We start from the raw sequence: 19,916 nt of genomic DNA on the forward strand, positions 1-19,916 counted from the left end.
CGCCCAGAGCCAGAGCATCCTCCGCGCTGCAAAAATCGGACATTTCACCCAAAATTTATTAATCGATGAGGCGTATCCCCCTTCTGCCCCGCGGGGCTGCGCTGCCCCCGCACGCGCGGACCTTCGCGCGCCTCCTAGCGGCCAGCTACCGCCCTTGCCGCCGCCGAGCGGCGGCGTAGTCCCGCCCCCAGCCCGTCTGCGAGTGGCTGGCGGGCGCCCGCGCCCTTTTATGATTGGCCCCGGCCGCGCCCAGGAGGCTGCGCCGCGCCCCGGGCGCAGGGCCGGTTTTGGGTGGCGGGGGCCGGCTGTCATGGAGGAGCTGGACGAGGCGCGGGGGGCGGCGGCGGCGGCGGGCGCTTCCTTGTGAGGCCGGCTGCGGCGGGAGGGGGCCGATAGCGTCCCGTGAAGGTAACCCGCAGCCCGGTGGTCCTTTGTGGCCGGCTTCGGGCGGGCGGGGAGGCCGGGGCGGGCTGTGAGGGAGCCGGGAGCGGGTTTGGGGCCCTGAGGGGAGGGAGGGTGGGGGAGGGGGCTCTCTTTGAGGAGGGGCGGCGGGCCTCTGGGCGGACTGAGGGTGGTCGTGAGGGAAAAGGCAGGCTCAGGCTCTTCCTACCGCCCGAGACTCGGCCAGAGCGCGGCGGCCGCGGCGTGCGTCTCCTTCCCCGCCTGCCTTGCTGCCGTGGGGTGCGTGTCTGCGGGGCTCCTTGGGGGAGCCGGGGGCTCTTCCCTGAGGCTACGCCTCGGAACAGGTCGGGGGTACGGCTCGTAACGCTGGGAGGGAGAAAAGGATTTTTCTGCGGCTGGTGTGGATAACACGCTGGTAGGATCAACCCCTTCTCCCCCCCCCCCCCAACAGCTTTCCTCAGGGGCCACCGTGTAGCCCGGGAGGGTCCCAAGGAAGGCAGCTGGACGTCGGGAGGTGAAAACATCCAGAACTCTTTCTCTTGCAGATTTACAGCAAGCACAGCTTGTGCTTTGTCAGGACCCCGTTCAGAGTCTCCATGTTGTCCCATCTAGATGAAACTGACCTGAGAAGAAGCTGGGGACATTCTGTTTGGGCTGTGTGTTTCCAGTAAGCTTTTGACTCTGAAAGAGGCAGGTGTGTATCCTTCAAGAAGCAGAGAGGTGCAGACTAAATGGATCTAAAGACAGCAGTGTTCAACGCAGCTCGTGATGGCAAGCTGCGGCTCCTTTCCAAGTTACTGGCAAGCAAAACAAGAGAAGAGGTAGCCCTACTCGTGTCAGAGAAAACCAATGGTGCCACACCACTTCTGATGGCAGCCCGTTATGGTCACCTTGACATGGTGGAATACTTGTTGGACCATTGCTCTGCGTCGATAGAAGTTGGTGGTTCGGTGAATTTTGATGGTGAGACCATTGAGGGGGCTCCACCATTATGGGCAGCATCAGCGGCTGGCCACTTAAAGGTGGTTCAGTGTCTGTTAGATCATGGTGCCTCTGTCAACAATACAACTCTGACAAATTCAACGCCACTTAGAGCTGCCTGTTTTGATGGTCACCTGGAAATAGTGAAATACCTTGTGGAGCACAAAGCAGACCTGGAAGTATCGAACCGTCATGGGCATACGTGCTTGATGATCTCATGTTACAAAGGCCACAAAGAAATTGCTCAGTATTTACTTGAAAAAGGAGCTGATGTTAACAGAAAAAGTGTTAAAGGTAAGCCATTTTTTTCACTTTCCTTGTGGTAAATAGGGGTAAATTTACTCATTTACCTTTCTTTTGGAGGCTGACATCCAAAAATACTTTTAGTCTCATCAAGTGGATGAGTAAGAGATAAAGTGTATTTAGTTATGTTTTTACTGGGTTTTTTTCCAACGTTCTCTTTTGTTAACATGGGTTGTATAATTTCATTCTAAAGTGATGCATTTTAATCTTAAACCCCTAATGCTTAAAAAGACTTAGTCATATGAAATATCATATTTATGCATGTGTGAAAAGCTAATAAACTTGCTGAGAACCCCTCTTTGTAGTAGGTTGGTGTAGTGATGTATTCAAATATATAAGTGTATATTCTTGTCTTACTGTTTCTTAACAAACCAAATATGCTCATAAGGCTAGTAAAAGGAAAGATGTATAAAGGAGAAGAATTCTTTTCTACATTGGAAAGTAATAACTACTTTGCTCTTCACCCGCCTCTCACTCCAAATTCTTGAATAATTTTGGACCTTTTTTAAGTGCTAGTAAACAAAAACTTATATTAGGATTAAAAGATTGAAGCTGCAGGTGACTGATTCCAACAGAAGGACTTCCAGTGGTGCACAGATTGCAAAGGACATCTTTTTGCCCCTGTTTACAGTTACCCTGGTGTTATCATTCAAAGCAAAGATTTATGTTGCTTTTGCTGTGATCATAATTATATGGACCTCTTGGTTTAACCACTGGGTTCTTTATTACATCTCAAACTTGTATGTGGGTGTGATATTTGCCTGAAAAGCATACCAATTATTGCAGGTTACCGTTAATTTTTAGCTCACTGAGCCAGGATTATGTTTCAGCAGCTTATTTTTAATATATATATTACTAATCTGCTAATAAACCTTTTTGTAGCATAATACTTCCACTGCCTGTTTCAGGCGAATTACATTTGTAACAGTGTACTATACTTTACAGTTATTTCTCTTAAAGTATACCTTGTATGTAGATTATTGTGTGACACTGGTAAATGCCAAATATGAGAGTAATCTTTGGGAAAACTATTCAGTTAAATATGCCTTTTTTCAGCAAATCATGCAGATATGTGGGTTTAATGTAGAGAAAGCTAAACTACAGATTTGTCATAGAGGTGGGCAGAGCAAAATAAATCTTCCTTTGTAAGGATTTAAGGTTGCTTATGAATCATCATGGACTTGTGATAGGATAAAAATGTCATTTTTCTAGACGGGATTCTTGGAATAACAAGCTAAATATGAAGTGTGTATTGTTTTTTGGTTTTAAACCTATCCCTTTATATGATAGGTGTGAACAGAGCAGCGCTGTTAAATATCTGATATAACAGGGGAAAAGATACATCTCTGCGGCTCTTTTCCCCCCTCATTTTATGTTGGTGAAATAGGCTTTACTTCACTGGTCCTAATTGATCACTTTACTAGTCCATTAGTGTTATTTGTCTTTGTTTAAATGACTGAGCGGCAGCCATGCACTCCTGAGGATTTTCTCAGTGCTCTCAGTTTCTCTATTATCTTAATTCCTTCCTCTCTCTGTTTCCTTTAGTTTCTGTATGACTCGCAGCTAGGCACACGGGCAAAGGTTCATAAGGTATAACTAATTCTTATTTAAATTAAACTTTTGAAAAAGTTGGATTGGATATGTTTTAGCTCATTAAAATTCATTTTGTGCTTTGAACTGCAGTATGTACAAATGGATGTGTGTACGTAATGGATATCTATTGGTCGAGTATGTGGAATATGGTTTTGTACGTGGAAATCCCCTCAGATATGACGTGAGCATACTTTTTCTTTTTGGCATCTTACAGCAGCCTGATGTCTGAAGTTACTTAATAACCTCTGGTGAGGTAAAGGAAGAGAGAAAGAAAGTACTATAAACCCTGAAAGTGAAAGTCAGCTGTGGAAAGGCAGAAGAACTGAGCAAAATTGGTAGCCTGAAGTATTGCAACAGTACAGGTGCTGCAGTGGCTGACAACAACTAACGTTCTCAACTTTGTTTTCAAGAATGCTTAGGACCTATTAATTTCAAAATCAGTATTTCCAACAGGATTCATTCTACATTGTCATGTTCCACCTCAGAGTCTCTGTGTATTATTTTCAATTTCTACTCCTCCCTGCTGTGTACTGAACAGTTGACGGTGTGCCTGCGCTTGTAGTAGGGAGATACAGAAGACCTGAGGGCCCTGCTCTTGAGTTGTAGAAGTTGTTGCTATCCTTGTATCTGAATTCTTTTTAGATAGGCCCTTCCTGGGCCATGTATGGAGAAGCCTGCTGTTCTGTGAAAGATGTAAAAGCTTTAGCTACTATAAATTTTGCTGCATCTAAAGTTACAACTCTCCTTATAAGAAAAAACTATGTAACTTCAGTAGAGGTGCTGTTGTGTGAGATTACTATAGTTTCTTTTCCAGATACTATTCTTAAAAATGGTGTGGGGGGCGGGGAGGGAGGGAGCAAAATTACTTGAGCTGTTCCTTGTGTTTTTCCACTGGATTTGCATATTGTAAGGCAGAACTTTATTCACATTTTAAAACCCAGGAAAATCTAGAGCTGAGAAAGATATGAAAATATTTTGAAGTGTTGGCAGTTCCACAGAAAAATCCAAATACTTTGAGATGAGAAAATAGCTGAGTTCACAGGTATCTAAAAGTCTGGGTGATAATTGAGGCAGTATGTAAAAGAGCAGGTGAAAACATGTGATGAAATCCTGCTTCTAAAATACAGGCAGAATCCCGCAACTGTGTTTTGGACTATGGAAATTCGGAATGCAGAGGTTCTTGAAAGACAGTTGTGGAAGTACAAAAGTACAGCTAGGAAATTATTAAGATTTTCATAAAGACTTCAGAGTCCAAGTCAGACAAGATGCTACACCGAGGTGGACTGTAGGTCTGGCACTGTCTTACAGGAGATGGTGGTGAAGAAGGAGGTAACAAGATGTTTGGGGTAGATAAGTGCTGTACTGGGAAAGATGGCCAATGGTTCTGAATTTAAAGTGCAAGCCTTTGGTTGTCTTTGTTTTCTACTGTTTTGCAGATCTGAACTTCCACAGTTTCCCCAAACTCTATGAAGCACATAGGCAACAGAAATGTAAACAAAGGATTTTTTAAAAAAAAATATTTTAGGTTACTTGAACAATGTTAGTGAGGGGGAAAAGCTGATACCTGAGGTAAGAAGGGTGGGGTTTTTTCTCTTAAAATTGTGGAAAACAGCAAAGATACTTGTAGATATCTTTTTTCCTTTTTTTTTTTTTTTTTTTTTTTTTGGTAGAAAAGCAAAAAGCAGCCAAAACAACACTTGCAAAGTGAGTTAATTCGCCACTGTCTTCCCAACTCAGAGGCTTCTCCAGTATAGCTTAATAAGTTGCACTGGTAGATAATAATATCTCAAATGGCAAGTTGTTGGTTTTTTGGTTGGGGTTTTTTCTTTTTCTTCAAAAAAACCCTCACTCTTAAATATCTTAAAGCTTTTATGCCTCTCTTAAAAGGAGGAATGGTGTGGATAAATGCTAGAGTAGCAGAAACCTGAATTTTTTCAGGAGGAGGTAAAACCCTAGAGCTGAAGCTCAGGTGAAGCACAGACCTACCTTTGTGCTGGATGAGGAGGATGTTCTGTGTTTTCTGCATGCAGTTTTCTTTTCTACTGCATTGCAAAGCCTGCCAGTGATCTGTTAGAGTGGTGTTCCCTTACTATGTTCAGAGTAGAGGTCTGGATTCTTAAATATGGTGTTTCACTGATGCGTTTCTGTGCAGTGTTTGTTTGGCTGCTGTGTATAGAGAGGGAAATGCTTACTCTTGTAATTCAAGTGGTATCAGTCTTTGGGCCTTCAAATTACAGATTTGAGCTCTCTTGGGGATATACCTGGGGCTGTGTTTGTTGGATTTTATATTTTAAATAAAACATTTCATATAATTGCCCCAATAAAAGTATTTTGCATGCAGACCATCTTAAAGGGATCTTACACTTCTGTTTTAACTCCAGACAGAACACTTAGATCCTGCTTTTTGAAAATTTGCAGTGCGCATTTTGTTAATTTGTGTTATGATTTATCCTCCTCCACCAGCCTTGCTGCAATGATAGATTCATTCCCTTCCTTTCTGCAATTAATAAATTAAATTATAGATAAAATACACACGTGCTGATAGTCAGGATGGTCTCAGTGTAATGGTGTGGGGCATAAGGACTCTTTTCCAAAATACCTGCTTGAAAGGCAGATGTTTTTTTTCTGAACATGCCTTGTAAGTCTTTCTGTTGCTCAGCTGCTTGGTACGTGGTCTCTTTCTCTTCAGGGTGATATTCATGGTTTTTACTAGTGGTCTTCACTAACTCTGTCCCTCTTCTATAGTTAGCAGACTTGTTTGCTAGTCAAAAGACCAATTTTTCTCCTCCTAAGTGTTAGAAAATTCCGTAAGAACTGCTGGACTAGGCATTGCTTTAGGTGTCTCTTGAGACCTGCACGGGAATGTTTGGTTGCAAGCGCTAATTTGTTGTTGTTTATGATCCTCCATGCTACCGTAGCAGTTGAAGGGACTCAGGTATTTTGAAAATACAGACTAAAGCTATGATTCAAAATCTTGTTGTTCTTAAATTCCACTGGCACAGTATTTGATTAGGATAGCTTTGTAAAATAATATGGAGGACAAGGCTTATTGACTTTGCTTCCTTGTTTTGGAAAGTGTAGAAGCATACAGTCTCTGTGGGTACTGTATCAAGGTTATACATATAGTAGTACTATATCAAGGGCTAGTGCTATTTCAGTATTGTCATTTATGTGGACTACTGGAAAGTGTAACACTCAAACCTGCTGGTAAGGGAGAAAAGTCTTTTTACAGACTTGGCAGACGCAGAAATAGGGGGATTAGAGAGATTCATGCTATTTGCTCTATGATTGGTGTGGTTTAGTACGAGTTAAAAATAATTAATTTTCTCTTGCAGTAAACATTAAGGAGTCTGACAGGTTTGTTCTCTTCTGAGGTTTTTTGTCTTGTCTGCTTGCCAAGATTCATTTGGGGAGGGGGCAGAGAAGGGGAAAAAAAACCCAAACAAAACAAAGCTCCCCCCCTCCTTTTTTTCCCCCTTTCTTTTTCCCCACCTGTGAAAAAAACCTTGCTCTAAAAGTGTTCTGTGTCCTTTGTTTGTGTTTTCCTTTTTTGGTTGGTATTAACATGGCACAGCACACTGCATTTTGTAGATATTTTGTGTGTGACGCTATGTGGAAACTGAACTTCAGTAGGAATGTCTGTAAATAAAATAAGGAAGATACAGTTTAAAGGAATAAATTCTTGAATTTCAACTAAATGAGTTTCTGTTGAAATTTAATTATTAACAGCATGCTTTGTATTGGTAATCTTGATAATACAAGTTCTTGTGAACTGCTTTGGTGAGCAAGAGAGCACTTATTCTGTTAGCCTATGGAAACTAGATTAAAATAATTTGTTGAGATTAGCAGTTCTTTGCAATTTTTACTTAATTTCTTCTTAAATGGAAGACATACCTATAGTTTTTCTTTGTCATACCTCCTAAGGATAGGGATGTATAACAGTTTTCTTGTGCACTGCCCATGTTTGTATGTATGTAGCAATATTTTTTTTTTTTAAATCAGTAGAACTCTTGGAATACTTCATTACTTCAAGTGTTCTGTTAGAAAAAAATCAATGTTACATGAACAACTTCACCTTATAAAAGTGATGATTTCATCTGTAAGGCTGCAAAAATATATACTTGTTAATTTTACATACTGATCAGTCATTTAAATTAAATCTTTGTATTGTGTTTAAAGATCTTGGATATGAAATCAGATTGATACTAAATTTTAATGTAAGTTTCACTACCCAGAAATTTGATCAAGCATTTTATATTAGGGTGTGGATGTACTTAATTGGTTGTAAGTCAAGTCAAATCACTTTCTGTGTCAGTGCTTCATTTTCTTTCATTCCCATGTCAAAAGCTACCAGTCTATTTTGGGAATTATTTGCTTCTGACATAGAAGACATAGAAAGACATGGCCTCATTATGAATTTGAACACCACCACCACCACCCCCCCAAGCTTTTGGTAACACTGGATAGTTAGAGAATTAGTTCTGTGATATGTGAAGTGTTTGTGTAATTTTCATACCACTTTTAAAGGAGGACTGTAACAAAAGAATAAACCATGAAGCTATGATGTCAACTGACCATACCTTTTTCCTTAATTTGTTTTTGCAAGATTTGGAAGGACTAGAGGTGGGGTTATTCCATTTCTTTGTTGCTGTTTTTAATTAAAGGAAGTTATTAGGTAATGTGTATACTAAAGTTTTATACAGATAGAAATGTTTTTTAAGCAGTATTAGCAGTACAGTATAGTGGCACTCACTTTCTAGTGGAGAAGTATTGTGACTACCAAAACATTTCCAGTCCAATTTTCTTTCTGGGCAAGAACAATGAGCCTTTCATGTTGTTGTAATATTAGCTATCTTCTATATGTGATTAAATTCCTGCAGATCATTTTGGAATTAAAAATTGATTAAGAAAATTTAATGAAACCCGTTTTGAAATAATCATTCACACCTTTAAAAGAATACTTTAATTTGACCAACATCTTCATATGTGTCCCTTGGAAAACTGCTTATTGAGGAGAATGATTTTCAAATTACTTTTACTTATTTTCAGCCTTTTTCCCTTTCAATACAGCAGTAGATATAATGTTGATTTTTAGTTTGTTACTGAATAAATAATGTTAAAAAAAAATCAATTTCTTAACTGTGTTCAGCCACTGTTCGTTCCTTTCATTATAGACAATACAGTGTTTTTGAAATGGACAGAATTCACAGAATAATGGTTGATTTGCCACACTTACTGAACTGTTCAGTTCCTGGCTGTCCTTGTTTTGGCTGGGATAGAGTTAATTTTCTTTCTAGTAGCTGGTATAGTGTTGTATCTTGGATTCAGCGTGAGAAGAATGTTGATAACACACTGATGTTTTCAGTTGTTGCTAAGTAATCTTTATATTAAGTCAAGGATTTTTCAGCTTCTGATGGCCAGCCAGCAAGAAGGCTGGAGGGGCACAAGAAGTTGGGAGGGGACACTGCCAGGGCAGCTGATCCAAACTGGCCAAAGGGATATTCCATACTGTGTGATGTCATGCCCAGTATATAAACTGGGGGGGGTTGGCTGGGGGTGGGGCACGGATCACTGCTGGGGAACTAACTGGCTGTCAGTCAGTGGGTGGTGAGCAACTGCATTGTGCACCACTGGTTTTGCATATTCTAATTATTATTGTTATTAATTTCTATCCTGTTAAACTGTCTTTATCTCAACCCACAAGTTTTACTTTTTTTTTCTAATTCTCTCCCCCATCCCACTGGGTGGGGGAAGTGAGCGAGCAGCTGTGTGGTGCTTAGTTGCCAGCTAAGCTTGAACCACCACACTGATATGTGGAACATGGACTTTGAATTAGATATTAAGGCCACTCCATGTTCTCTTTCAAGTTCTTCCTGGAATATAACACTTGATACTTGCTAGGGATAGATGGCTGGTAATCTTGTTATTCCTTACGGTTGAGGTTTATGGTTTAAGTTGACAGCTCTCAGCTGTCTGTCTACTGTGCCCACTTATAGTCTATTCAAACTTGTTTTTTTTATAATGTATCCTTCCCAGTGCTGTACCTGTACCATTCAGTCAAACTTAAGTGAGGTGCAGCCACTAAAAATTAGTGATGGCCTTCCTTTATTGGTTTGTACGTGGCTTAAAATAACTGTGGTTATTTTAACTCTAAGGGCTGCGACAATATAAGTAGCTAAAAAATTACAGTACTTCTGATCTGTTGTCAGTAACAGCTGTTTAAGCTTAAGTCAGTAATTGTAATTTGAATTAAAAAAATGTTTTGTTTTTTTTTTTAATTAAGGACATCCAGTTGGACAGAGTAGTGAAGTTCTTTGGAGTTTTAAGCATATTTTGACATGGTCTGCATAGCTCCATTGTAAATTAATGACATACAAACTGTTGAATTGGACCTGAGTTTACCCAGACAATGGCCAAGCTTAATGTGTGTGGATTTTTGTAGTATTAATGTGTCATAGCATACATGCGTGGCAATTGATAAAAGAGTGTCAAGAGCAGCGTTATAAGGTGATGGATCTACAAAGTGTAATATGAATAGCTGCTGTTGATCCTATTGTTAAAGCCAGCTAAATGTATATTTATAGTTGTGAAGCAATAGTAAGAACTTTGGTATTACTAATACCTTTTGGTTTATTTGCCTTTAATATGCTTTTCTGTTATGACTTTTTAAATACCTTAAAAATATTGACTTGAAGGTAGGAAATAGGTGCCAATTCCAGTGTTTCAAACTGTGAGGGACAGCATGTGGACTTGAATGAACCCTGAAATGGCTGTATTAACTGGTGGCTCAGCCAACACCCAGATGTATCTGGTTTTGCCTTCATCACTGAGTGCAGAAGTGCAGGTGGTCTAAGGAACCAGCCAGTTGTTAGTTCTGGATTGACTGCAGTAGTTGCATTTTAACTAGACTTTCTCCAGCATAGCAAGAAGACTTAAAATGTATGTGTGTTGGTGAGCTTGTGTATTTGTCTGCTTTTGACACCTTCCCATCTTAGGAATTTAAAGGTCTCTTGCTCCTTAATATTTAGATATCGACAGTTTTCTGGTCTGTGATGTGTGATAAGCACAAAGGGAATTATAATTGATAAACTATGCATGCCAAATTTGCCAAACTTTTAATCCACCTAAATTTGGTTAAGTCTGTGTTCCTGTGATTGGAAATTTTGTTGGTCTTGGTAGAGACTGTAGTGTGGCCAGACCTATAGTGGACTTAAGGCTCTCTATTAGTGATAAATATTGCCCAAGGTATTAAAGATTGAAAATCACTTGCCATTGTATGAACTAGATTTAGCTTTGTGAATCTTGATCTAACAGATAATTTCAGGTGCCACTTTGTGTTGAGGTGTCTTCCTCAGCTTACTTGTTAGTAATGATAGTGAAATCACTGGCTGCTATTCAGAAATGTTTCGGGAAAGGAATATTTGCAAGTTCACTGCCTATTAATAAAACAATCTGTTACTTTTTGTGTTTTGGGTTGTTTTTTTTTAATGTTTGGAACTTGCACTTTAAATACTGGTTTGGGGGGACAAAATATGTTCATAGCTCTGTTATAATTGCAAAAACCTGTTAAACTTGAGTCATAAGCTTTTGAAAATAACTTTTTACACATCTTTTGTATGAATTTGATTAGTGTGTCAGCTAAGTTTTGGTATCTGCTGAGCCTGGATTGAGACTCACTTTGTCCTGAATAAGCGCCATTCCTCCTTACTGCTGTTCTTCTGGTTGCTGGAATTGAGAGCAGCAAAGAGGCCTTTGAAATGTGCTGTCAGTTCATCTTAAGTTGGTCCACAAACTAGTTTGAGGAAGAAGCAGCAGACCAATTTACATTTAAAGTTTTGAGAAGTGAAAGATTAGAAGACAAAGAGTGAGGAGGGGATGACTGGGATACTAGTGGGGAAACCAAAGCAAAATGTCGAGTGCCCATTTGAAAATCTTTATCTAAACAGGCTATGAGTCTCAGCATACTACTTCCTCTGCATACCAAAACTAGCAAAAGCATTTGGTGAACATTTTCTTGTCTCGGTGGCTTGCCAACAGAAGATAAAAACAAGCTACTAATTGATAATCTGCTAATGCAAAACACAGAATAGAGGTCTACATTGTGGATCTGAGGTATCTGGTGCTTCTGGTGACAAGCAGGTATTGAAGTTAGAGGACAGTCATTACAGTTTTACCAGGTATTTCTGAATTTTGCTTTTATGTTTTTTCTTCAACTTTATATCCTCTTACTGTGTCTTGTTAGAAAGAAGGTGTGCTATGAAGTCACATATGTAAAAGCTAGAGGATGTCAGAATTATTTGTATAGACCTACATTAGGTTCTTATAATTGAAATGAAAATGGAGCAAATTTTCTATTTCTGAAGTGTATTTAGTAAGTATGAATCTTATTTCCTTACATACATACACATGGACTAACTTAAAATGTTTTGCTTTTGAATTTATTGTATTTAAGACAGTGTAAACTGTATTCTTGGCAGAAAGACTGTATTACTGGAAAGGCTTTACCTCCATTTTAGTTTTATTTCTATACAGTGTTCAGCTTTTAAGACAGATCTCAGGCACGCTTTTGATTTGAGTTTCATTAGCTAAATACTCTAGTAAGAGTGAACTGCACATTCTAGAGATCAGATACCGGGGGAAAAAAAAAGTGTATGAAGATAAATACAAGCTGTTTAGATCAGTAGACTATACAAATACACACTTAACTCAAACATGAGCTGAAGATTTCAAGACTACTCCTTTGTTTCCTAACCCACCGTAGTCTTGTTAGGGACGACAACTACAACAGCAAAGTGCACTGTGAATTGCTGTCTTGTTGGCATTAAAAAAAAGCCTACCAAAAATACAAATAAGGAAGTTTCAGGAAACTTCAAAGCCAAATCATATGACCAAATGGGCAGAGAACCCTTAGAAAAGGTCTCATTTGTGAATGTGGAAACTTGCTGAAAGTGTAACAGAAACTGATGATCTGATGGGCAATTAACTGGAATTTGCAGAGCTAATGATCTAAGAAATCTTAATTGAGGAGGGGGATTTTTACATGAGCTTTCTATTAATAATTTACATATTAGTTTAGTGGGAGGCTGAAAAGTTGCTATGCCTGAATCTGTAGTATGTATAATATATTATAAGGAACAAAGTAGATTTAAGTTATATAATTTTAAAAGCAGTCAACCACATAAGAGACTTTGCTGTGTTGGGAGGGGACTAGGAGAGTTTGTCTCCATCGTTTTCCTTCTCCTCCAGTGAAGTCCTCATATTTGAAGTTAAGCAAAATTTTCATCTAGTTGAAGCCTAATAGTTAACTGTTTAACTGTGGTGTCCAATGCTTACTTTCTAATTTTCTGCGAATAGGTTTTTCAAATAGGTGGCACTAGTGCTTACTAGAAATCTCCTCACATGGTGTTAGAATTGGAGTGCCTTTAAATAAAGACTGTGCAATGTCATGCTAATGAGAAATAATCTGCAGGCAAATAAGACTTATAAGATAGATGGCTGTGTGTTGTGTGTTGAAGGCATTTTTTTCTTCTTGGCTTTGGGAATCCTAACCAGAGAAGCAGAGGGATTAATGTGGGACTTCAGGATAAAGACCTAAGAAAGCATTAAGAATAGTTCGTGTGGGCATATACATATGCTTGACAAAATATCCAGCTCCCTCAGAATATACTGGCAGTCTCAAAGGCCCCAGCTGAGATGAAGGGCCTGTTGTGATGGATTGTATTTTCCATTGTGTACAATTACTGCTCCAAAATATGTAAATCAAAAGGGTTGACAGGTGGAGAGAGGAAGAGATACAGTGTAGAGGCAAACAAAGCCCATGCTGAGTTAGCCCAACTTTAATTTTCATATAGATCTCATTTTTTAATCGTTGCTTGAGACAGAGAGGAAGGGAAATTTGACAAGGGAAGAAGGGAATGTGAAGTGAAACAACATTGAGATAGCAAGCTTAAGTTTCTGTTTCATACTTGAAAGCAGATACAAAATCCCTTATAGAATAGGCTATTTCAGTTGGAAGGGACCTACAATGATCACCTAGTCCAACTGCCTGACCACTTCAGGGCTGACCAAAAGTTAAAGCATGTTATTGAAGGCGTTGTCCAAATGCCTCTTAAACACTGACAAGCTTGGGGCATTGACCATCTCTCTAGGAAGCCTCTTCCAGTGTTTGAGTACCCTCTCAGTAAGGAAATGCTTCCTCATGTCCAGTCTGAACCTCCCCTGGCACAGCTTTGAGCCATTCCCAGGCGTCCTGTCACTGGATCCCAGGGAGAAGAGCTCAGCACCTCCCTCTCCACTTCCCCTCCTTGGGAAGCTGTAGAGAGCAATGGGTTCACCCCTCAGCCTCCTTTTCTCCAAACTAGACAAATCCAAAGCCCTCAGCTGCTCCTCACAGGACATGCCTTCCAGTTCTTTCACCAGTTTTGTTGCCCTCCTCTGGATGCATTCAAGGACCTTCACACCCTTCTTAAATTGCAGGGCCCCAAACTGCACACAGTATTCAAGGTGAGGCCGCACCATCACTGAATACAGTGGGGTAATCACCTCCTTTGCCCAGCTGGTTATCCTGTGTTTGATGCTCCCCAGGATGCAGTTTGCCCTCTTGGCTGCCAGGGCCCACTGCTGACTCGTATTGACCCTGCTGTCAACCAGCACCCCAGATCCCTTTCTGCAGGGCTGCTCCACAGCCACTCCTCTCCCAGGTTATCCTGTTGCCTGGCATTACTTCATCCCAGGTGCAGAATCTGGCATTTGTTCTTGTTAAATTTCATGCCAATGATGATTGTCCAACGCTCCAATCTTATCTAGATCCCTCTGCAAGGCCTTGTGGACACATATTTAGTGAACGGTCACAAGAGCATTCCAGATGCCTTTAGAAGGCCTTGAACAGAATAAACAAGAAGACCAAAAAAGAAAGATGCCAATTAGAAGAACACAGGTACGCATTCCACGATAAAGGGAACTTGGCACAAAGAACCTCAATTCGGCAGTTTATCTTGACCAGTTAGACTGAGAGAGGTTTTGCATGTTTTAGTTAGTATAACCAATTATGTCTTATGTTTATGCGCATGTACAGTGTTGATATAACCAACCATTAAGAGTAACTAGGCGCGTGGACAGTGCGTGAATAATGTGTGTAACCAATAGTAAAATAGCTAAACGTATGTACGGATGTAACCAATGTATAAAAATGATGTCTGATGCTCTAGTAAAGGGTCTTAACTATGATCATATTGATCTGTTGTTGAGTCTATGATTATGCTCCCGCAAGGCCTCTTGTCCCTCAGAGAATCAACAGCACCTCCCAGTTTGTTATCATCAGCAAACTTGCTAATGGTGCATTCAGCTGCTGCATCCAGGTCATTGACAAATGGATTGGACAGAACTGGCCCTAGAATTGAGCCCTGAGGAGCACTGCTGGTGACCAGTCACCAGCCAGATATAGCCCCACTCATGACAACCCTTTGAGCTCTGCCCTCCAGCCCGTTCTTCACCCAGCACAGCATGTACCTGCTCATCCCACTCATGGACAGCTTGTCCAGAAGGATGCTGTGAGGGACAGCATCAAAAGCCATACTAAAATCCAGAAAAACTACATCCACCACTTGCCCTTCATCCAGTGGGTGGGTGACCTTATTGTAGAAGGATATCAAATTAGTTATACAGGACTTCCCGTTTGTGAACTCATGTTGACTGTGCCTGATGATTGCATTGTTCTTTAAATGCCTTTCAGTAGTATCCATTGTGATCTTCTGCATAATTTTTCCAGGTACTGGGGTTAGACTGCCAGGTCTGCAGTTTCCTGTGTCATCCCTCATGCCCTTCTTATAAACTGGACTAACACTGGCTAGCTTCCAGTCAGCAGGGGCCTCCCCAGACTCCCAAGACCTTGGTAGATGATAGCGCGGGATCGTGCTGTAACATCTGCTAGCTCCTTCAGTACCCTGGGATGAATCCCATCGGGCTCCATGGACTTGTGAACATTCAGCTGATACAGCTGGTCCCTTCCAATTTCAGTGTCCATGAATGGAAAGTCATTGTTCCTGCAGTCGTGGTCCTTCTACTCTGGGGATCAGGCAGCCCCAGGTATCCATATCCTGAGGCAAAAAAAGCATTGAATGCCTCCTCTTTTTCTTCATCCCTGTTAGTCAGATGACCATCTTCAAAAAGTATGAGTCCAGTGTTTTCTGAGATGTCTTCTTGCTATTAGTGTACTTAAAAAAGCCTTTCTTGTTGTCTGACACAGCACTGTCTAGTTTCAGCTCTAAGTGAGCTTTGGCCTTTCATGTCTTCTCCCTGCATATATGAACCATGGCTCTGTAATCTTCCTGCGAAGCCTGATCTTGCTTCCAGAGAGTGTACAATTCCTTTTTCCTCTTGAGCTCCACAAGAAGTTCCCTGTTCAGTCAAGCTGGTCTTCTGCCCTGCTTCCTTGACTTTTGGTGTAATGGAATTCCTTGCTCCTGTGCTTTTATGTAGTGGAGAATTCAACTTTAATTCTGTTTTTTTGGTTTTGTGTTGGTTGTTTTTTATTTTGGTTTTTTTTTTACATAGTGAGACAAAAGGGTCCTTAAAACCTGTTTAATTATTTCAGTCAATAATATCAAGCATTTTGATTTTTATAACTGCCTGGCAGCCTTGATACTTAATCAGATCTTGAGTATTTTGACTTGTCATCTAAGCCTTTCATAGTCCATAGATGTCAAAACAGATATTTTTTTAACTATTAATATTTGGGTTTTTAAAATTATTTTTTAGCTAGTAGCATGGTAGAGGTTTGGACGATAATTTGATTACGATTTGTGTAATTGTGTTTCTTCTCTTGCAGGAAACACTGCATTACATGACTGTGCAGAATCTGGAAGTTTGGAGATCATGAAGATGCTTCTCAAGTATTGTGCTAAAATGGAAAAGGACGGTTATGGAATGACTCCCCTTCTGTCAGCTAGTGTGACAGGCCACACAAATATTGTGGACTTTCTGACCCAGCATGTACAGACCAGTAAGGCTGAGCGCATAAATGCTCTGGAACTTCTAGGAGCAACATTCGTGGACAAAAAGAGAGATCTGCTTGGTGCTTTGAAATACTGGAAACGAGCTATGGAAATGAGATACAGTGATAGGACTAATATCCTGAGCAAACCTGTGCCACAAACACTAATTATGGCATATGATTATGCTAAAGAGGTAAACAGCTCAGAAGAGCTAGAAAATCTTATTGCAGACCCTGATGAAATGAGAATGCAAGCACTATTAATTAGAGAACGTATTCTTGGCCCTTCTCACCCAGATACATCCTACTATATTAGATACAGAGGTGCTGTCTATGCAGACTCTGGAAACTTCAAGCGTTGCATCAACTTATGGAAATACGCTTTGGACATGCAGCAGAGCAATCTTGATCCCCTGAGCCCTATGACAGCCAGCAGTTTGCTATCATTCGCTGAACTTTTCTCCTTCATGCTGCAGGATAGGGCAAAAGGCCTCCTAGGCACTACTGTCACATTTGATGATCTTATGGGTATACTGTGCAAAAGTGTTCTTGAAATAGAACGGGCCATGAAACAGACACAGTGTCCTCCTGATCCAATACAGCTGAATAAAGCCCTTTCCATCATTTTGCATTTAATTTGCTTGTTGGAGAAAGTACCTTGCAGCTCAGAACAGGAGCATTTTAAGAAGCAGACTATTTACAAGTTTCTTAAGCTTCAGCCTAGAGGGAAGCATAACTTCAGTCCACTTCACCTTGCTGTTGACAATAATACTACATGTGTGGGTCGCTACCCAGTTTGTAAATTCCCCTCTCTACAAGTTACTGCTATCCTGGTGGAATGTGGTGCTGATGTAAATGTCAGAGACTCTGATAACAACAGTCCATTACACATTGCTGCACTGAACAACCATCCAGACATCATGAATCTTCTTATCAAGTCAGGTTCACACTTTGATGCCACAAACTCGCATAAAAAAACTGCTAGTGATTTGCTGGATGAGAAGGAAATAGCAAAAAATTTAATCCAGCCCATAAATCATACTACGTTGCAGTGTCTTGCTGCTCGTGTAATAGTGAATCATAACATATACTATGCAGGGCACATCCCTGAAAAACTAGAGAACTTTGTTTTGCTCCATAGATGATAGCATGGAGTCCCAGAGTACTGTTTCTGAAGCACGACTTGGTGACGATATTTTCCTTGAGCACTGTTGTGATACACCAGCGTTCCCTTAGCTTGCTCCATCTTGCTCTCATTGGCTAAAGCATTGTTAGCATCAGATCTGCAGAGTTGGTTACCCAGTATTTAATATGAATATGCCATATAATATATTTTGTGGATGATTTAGAAATGTAATGCCATATTTAGACTCTTAAAATTGTCTGCCAAAGGCTTGTCTGTTCTGGTCTTATTTGCCTGTTGCGTGTTTGGGACTGAGTTGAGTATTTTCCACTGATGTCTTTTTACTATAACCGTTATATGGATTTTATACAGTTGGAAGGTCATCTTTTTTTGGTTTTGCTTGAGCATTTCTACTCTTACTCTATTTTTTTTTTCTATGGACTCATTGCTAAATTGTAGAAGTTGTATGGACTTGTTAACATTTGCAACTACCATAAGTGCTTTTATCTTCTCTATGCACTGGCTTAAACATGACTGTTGTGTGTGAGCATATTTCTATGCAGCACTTGGCCAATGTCAACTTCAATGCCAATTTTGTTTTGCAGTTTGTTTGGAGCTCTTTTGAGAATGCTGCCTTCATAGCATGATGAATTTTGGAGTTAACTTATCAGCACTCCAAACTTGGGTTTGACTTTTTTGACTGCTGTAACTGAGGTTGCTTTCCTTTTGATCCTCTGGAAATTTGTCCTAAATTCAGGAGAAGAAAATCTCGCTTTTTCTCATCATAGTCCACTTGAACTTCAAATCTGAAAATCGTTTTATTGCATCGTGCAGTTAGGGGAAGAGTCCTCATTATGTACAACTGACACCTTCCTCTTCGCACTAATGTCTTGCTTGTGCTGGTTATGTGACTAGATGTGAAGTTTGCTCAAAGTTTAACCTCAAACTTAATGATACACTTTAATGAGAAATAGATCAAATGTATGCTGTAGTTTAAAATTTACAAATCGACTTTAGCTACAAAAGAAACTAAAGCATGTTGGTGGCATGATGCTTATCAGTCCAGATCTAGACATCATCTAATATAGTAAGTGGCTGTATGCCGGGTTATTGGAAGTTCTATAGCAGTGTCCTTTTTTCTTCATTTTAAGTATCTTTATAAATACTTGCATGGATTTTTCATCTCTACTACGTCAGCTGTACTTAACAAAAAGCAGAAGTTCTGTTGTGTATATAGCTCCTAATTAAAGTACCTATTTTTATAATATTTGCACAACAGCTTAGCTTTTACAACAGAAAGGGCTCTTTTGACTTGATAAGAAATCTATAAATGAAGATCATAAATGTGAGTGCGATTCAGGTAATTAATATAATTCAGCACTTTACTGTTGATTAATAGTAGAATTTATTATGGCACATTTGCCCTGCAAATGTCTTAAAGAGAAATTCATTTCTGTTGGATAGAATACAGTTTACTTGCAAGTTTAGTGGTCTAGCATATTGGGTATTTTTGACTTGATGTTTCATTTCGGCGGTGGGCAGTAGGTGTACCTATGGGGTTCTTGTTCCAGAAATTCAACAAGGTGTTTTAGGCTTTTGTCAGTGATAGACATATTTAGAAGCCAAATCAATTAGATAAAGGTAAAGTTGTTTTAGGAGGGTCTTTTTTAATATTTTATTTTTTAATTTGATGTTGGAAAATTTTTGTCACTTGTGAATGAAGTTGAGGACGAATGTGTCTTGGGAGTATATAAGAATAGTGCTTCCTTGCTTTTGGGCTCTTCTGGCATTCCTGTTCGTGTACAGCGTGGTGCCTACTAGCTTAGCCGTTTTTAAGAAAAATAATGGGGATGTATTTAAACAAATGTATGTTGAAAGCAGTGCTGTTTGTGTATTACCACTTTCAGACTCTGTATTTTGAAGCAACTTTCACTTGTTTGTCTCATGCTGTGTCTACACTGTATGAAATTATGAGAATGAGGAAGCCCTGTTAGTTTCTCTTGCAAATACACAGGAGTAAAATTCTATTCAATTGGCTGAATTCCTCTGATCTGTAATGATTAAAACACATGCCACCCAAGTTGTCATTTGTGAGAACACGTAGTTTGATTTTTTAGATTTTTTTAATTATTTTTTATTTTTATGCTTTTCTACTACTCTGTAAGTGGGGATAATCAACAAATCACACCACGCTAGAAATGATCCACATTATACTTCAAGTCATAAAAATAATTGTTTTTCTACAGGTCACAGAGAAAGGCATTTTTAGAGTTTTGTACTCTGGAATCTGTACTGCTCTTCAGTGTTTTTAGTTTAAATTTCTGTCTTTGTAACTGTCAGATATCCTGTTTAAAATTAGTTGGACATTATTAGTCCAGAAATATAATCTAAAAATTGTTAATTGTTAGCAAATTTTTGAATGGAAAACATTGCCAAAAGAGAAAGCATATCACTATTAAAATCACTATTTAAAAACAAACCAATTTAATAAGATGTACTCATTTATTGGATGTAGTTCTGTCT

The 19,916-nt window shown here is 39.7% G+C and overlaps 1 protein-coding gene across 1 annotated transcript; it reads left to right on the forward strand.

Moving 5' to 3' along the window:
* The first annotated feature begins 951 nt into the window (after window positions 1-951).
* FEM1C (fem-1 homolog c (C. elegans)) lies at window positions 952-18,659 on the forward strand. Its single transcript, XM_010569856.1, has 2 exons — window positions 952-1,677; window positions 16,106-18,659. Exons 1-2 carry the CDS (start codon window positions 1,134-1,136, stop codon window positions 17,413-17,415), a joined length of 1,854 nt encoding a protein of 617 aa, XP_010568158.1. The 5' UTR covers window positions 952-1,133; the 3' UTR covers window positions 17,416-18,659.
* The last annotated feature ends 1,257 nt before the right edge of the window (window positions 18,660-19,916 follow it).

The sequence above is a fragment of the Haliaeetus leucocephalus genome, unplaced genomic scaffold (genome assembly GCF_000737465.1).
Source record: "Haliaeetus leucocephalus isolate CR32 unplaced genomic scaffold, Haliaeetus_leucocephalus-4.0 Scaffold277, whole genome shotgun sequence".
Taxonomy (NCBI): domain Eukaryota; kingdom Metazoa; phylum Chordata; class Aves; order Accipitriformes; family Accipitridae; genus Haliaeetus; species Haliaeetus leucocephalus.

Bases quoted from the DNA above. Each gene is read 5' to 3' on its own strand.
- FEM1C (XM_010569856.1), top strand. From the start codon at position 1,134: ATGGATCTAAAGACAGCAGTGTTCAACGCAGCTCGTGATGGCAAGCTG. The intron at 1,678-16,105 runs GTAAGCCATTTT...CTTCTCTTGCAG, and splicing joins TAACAGAAAAAGTGTTAAAG to GAAACACTGCATTACATGAC.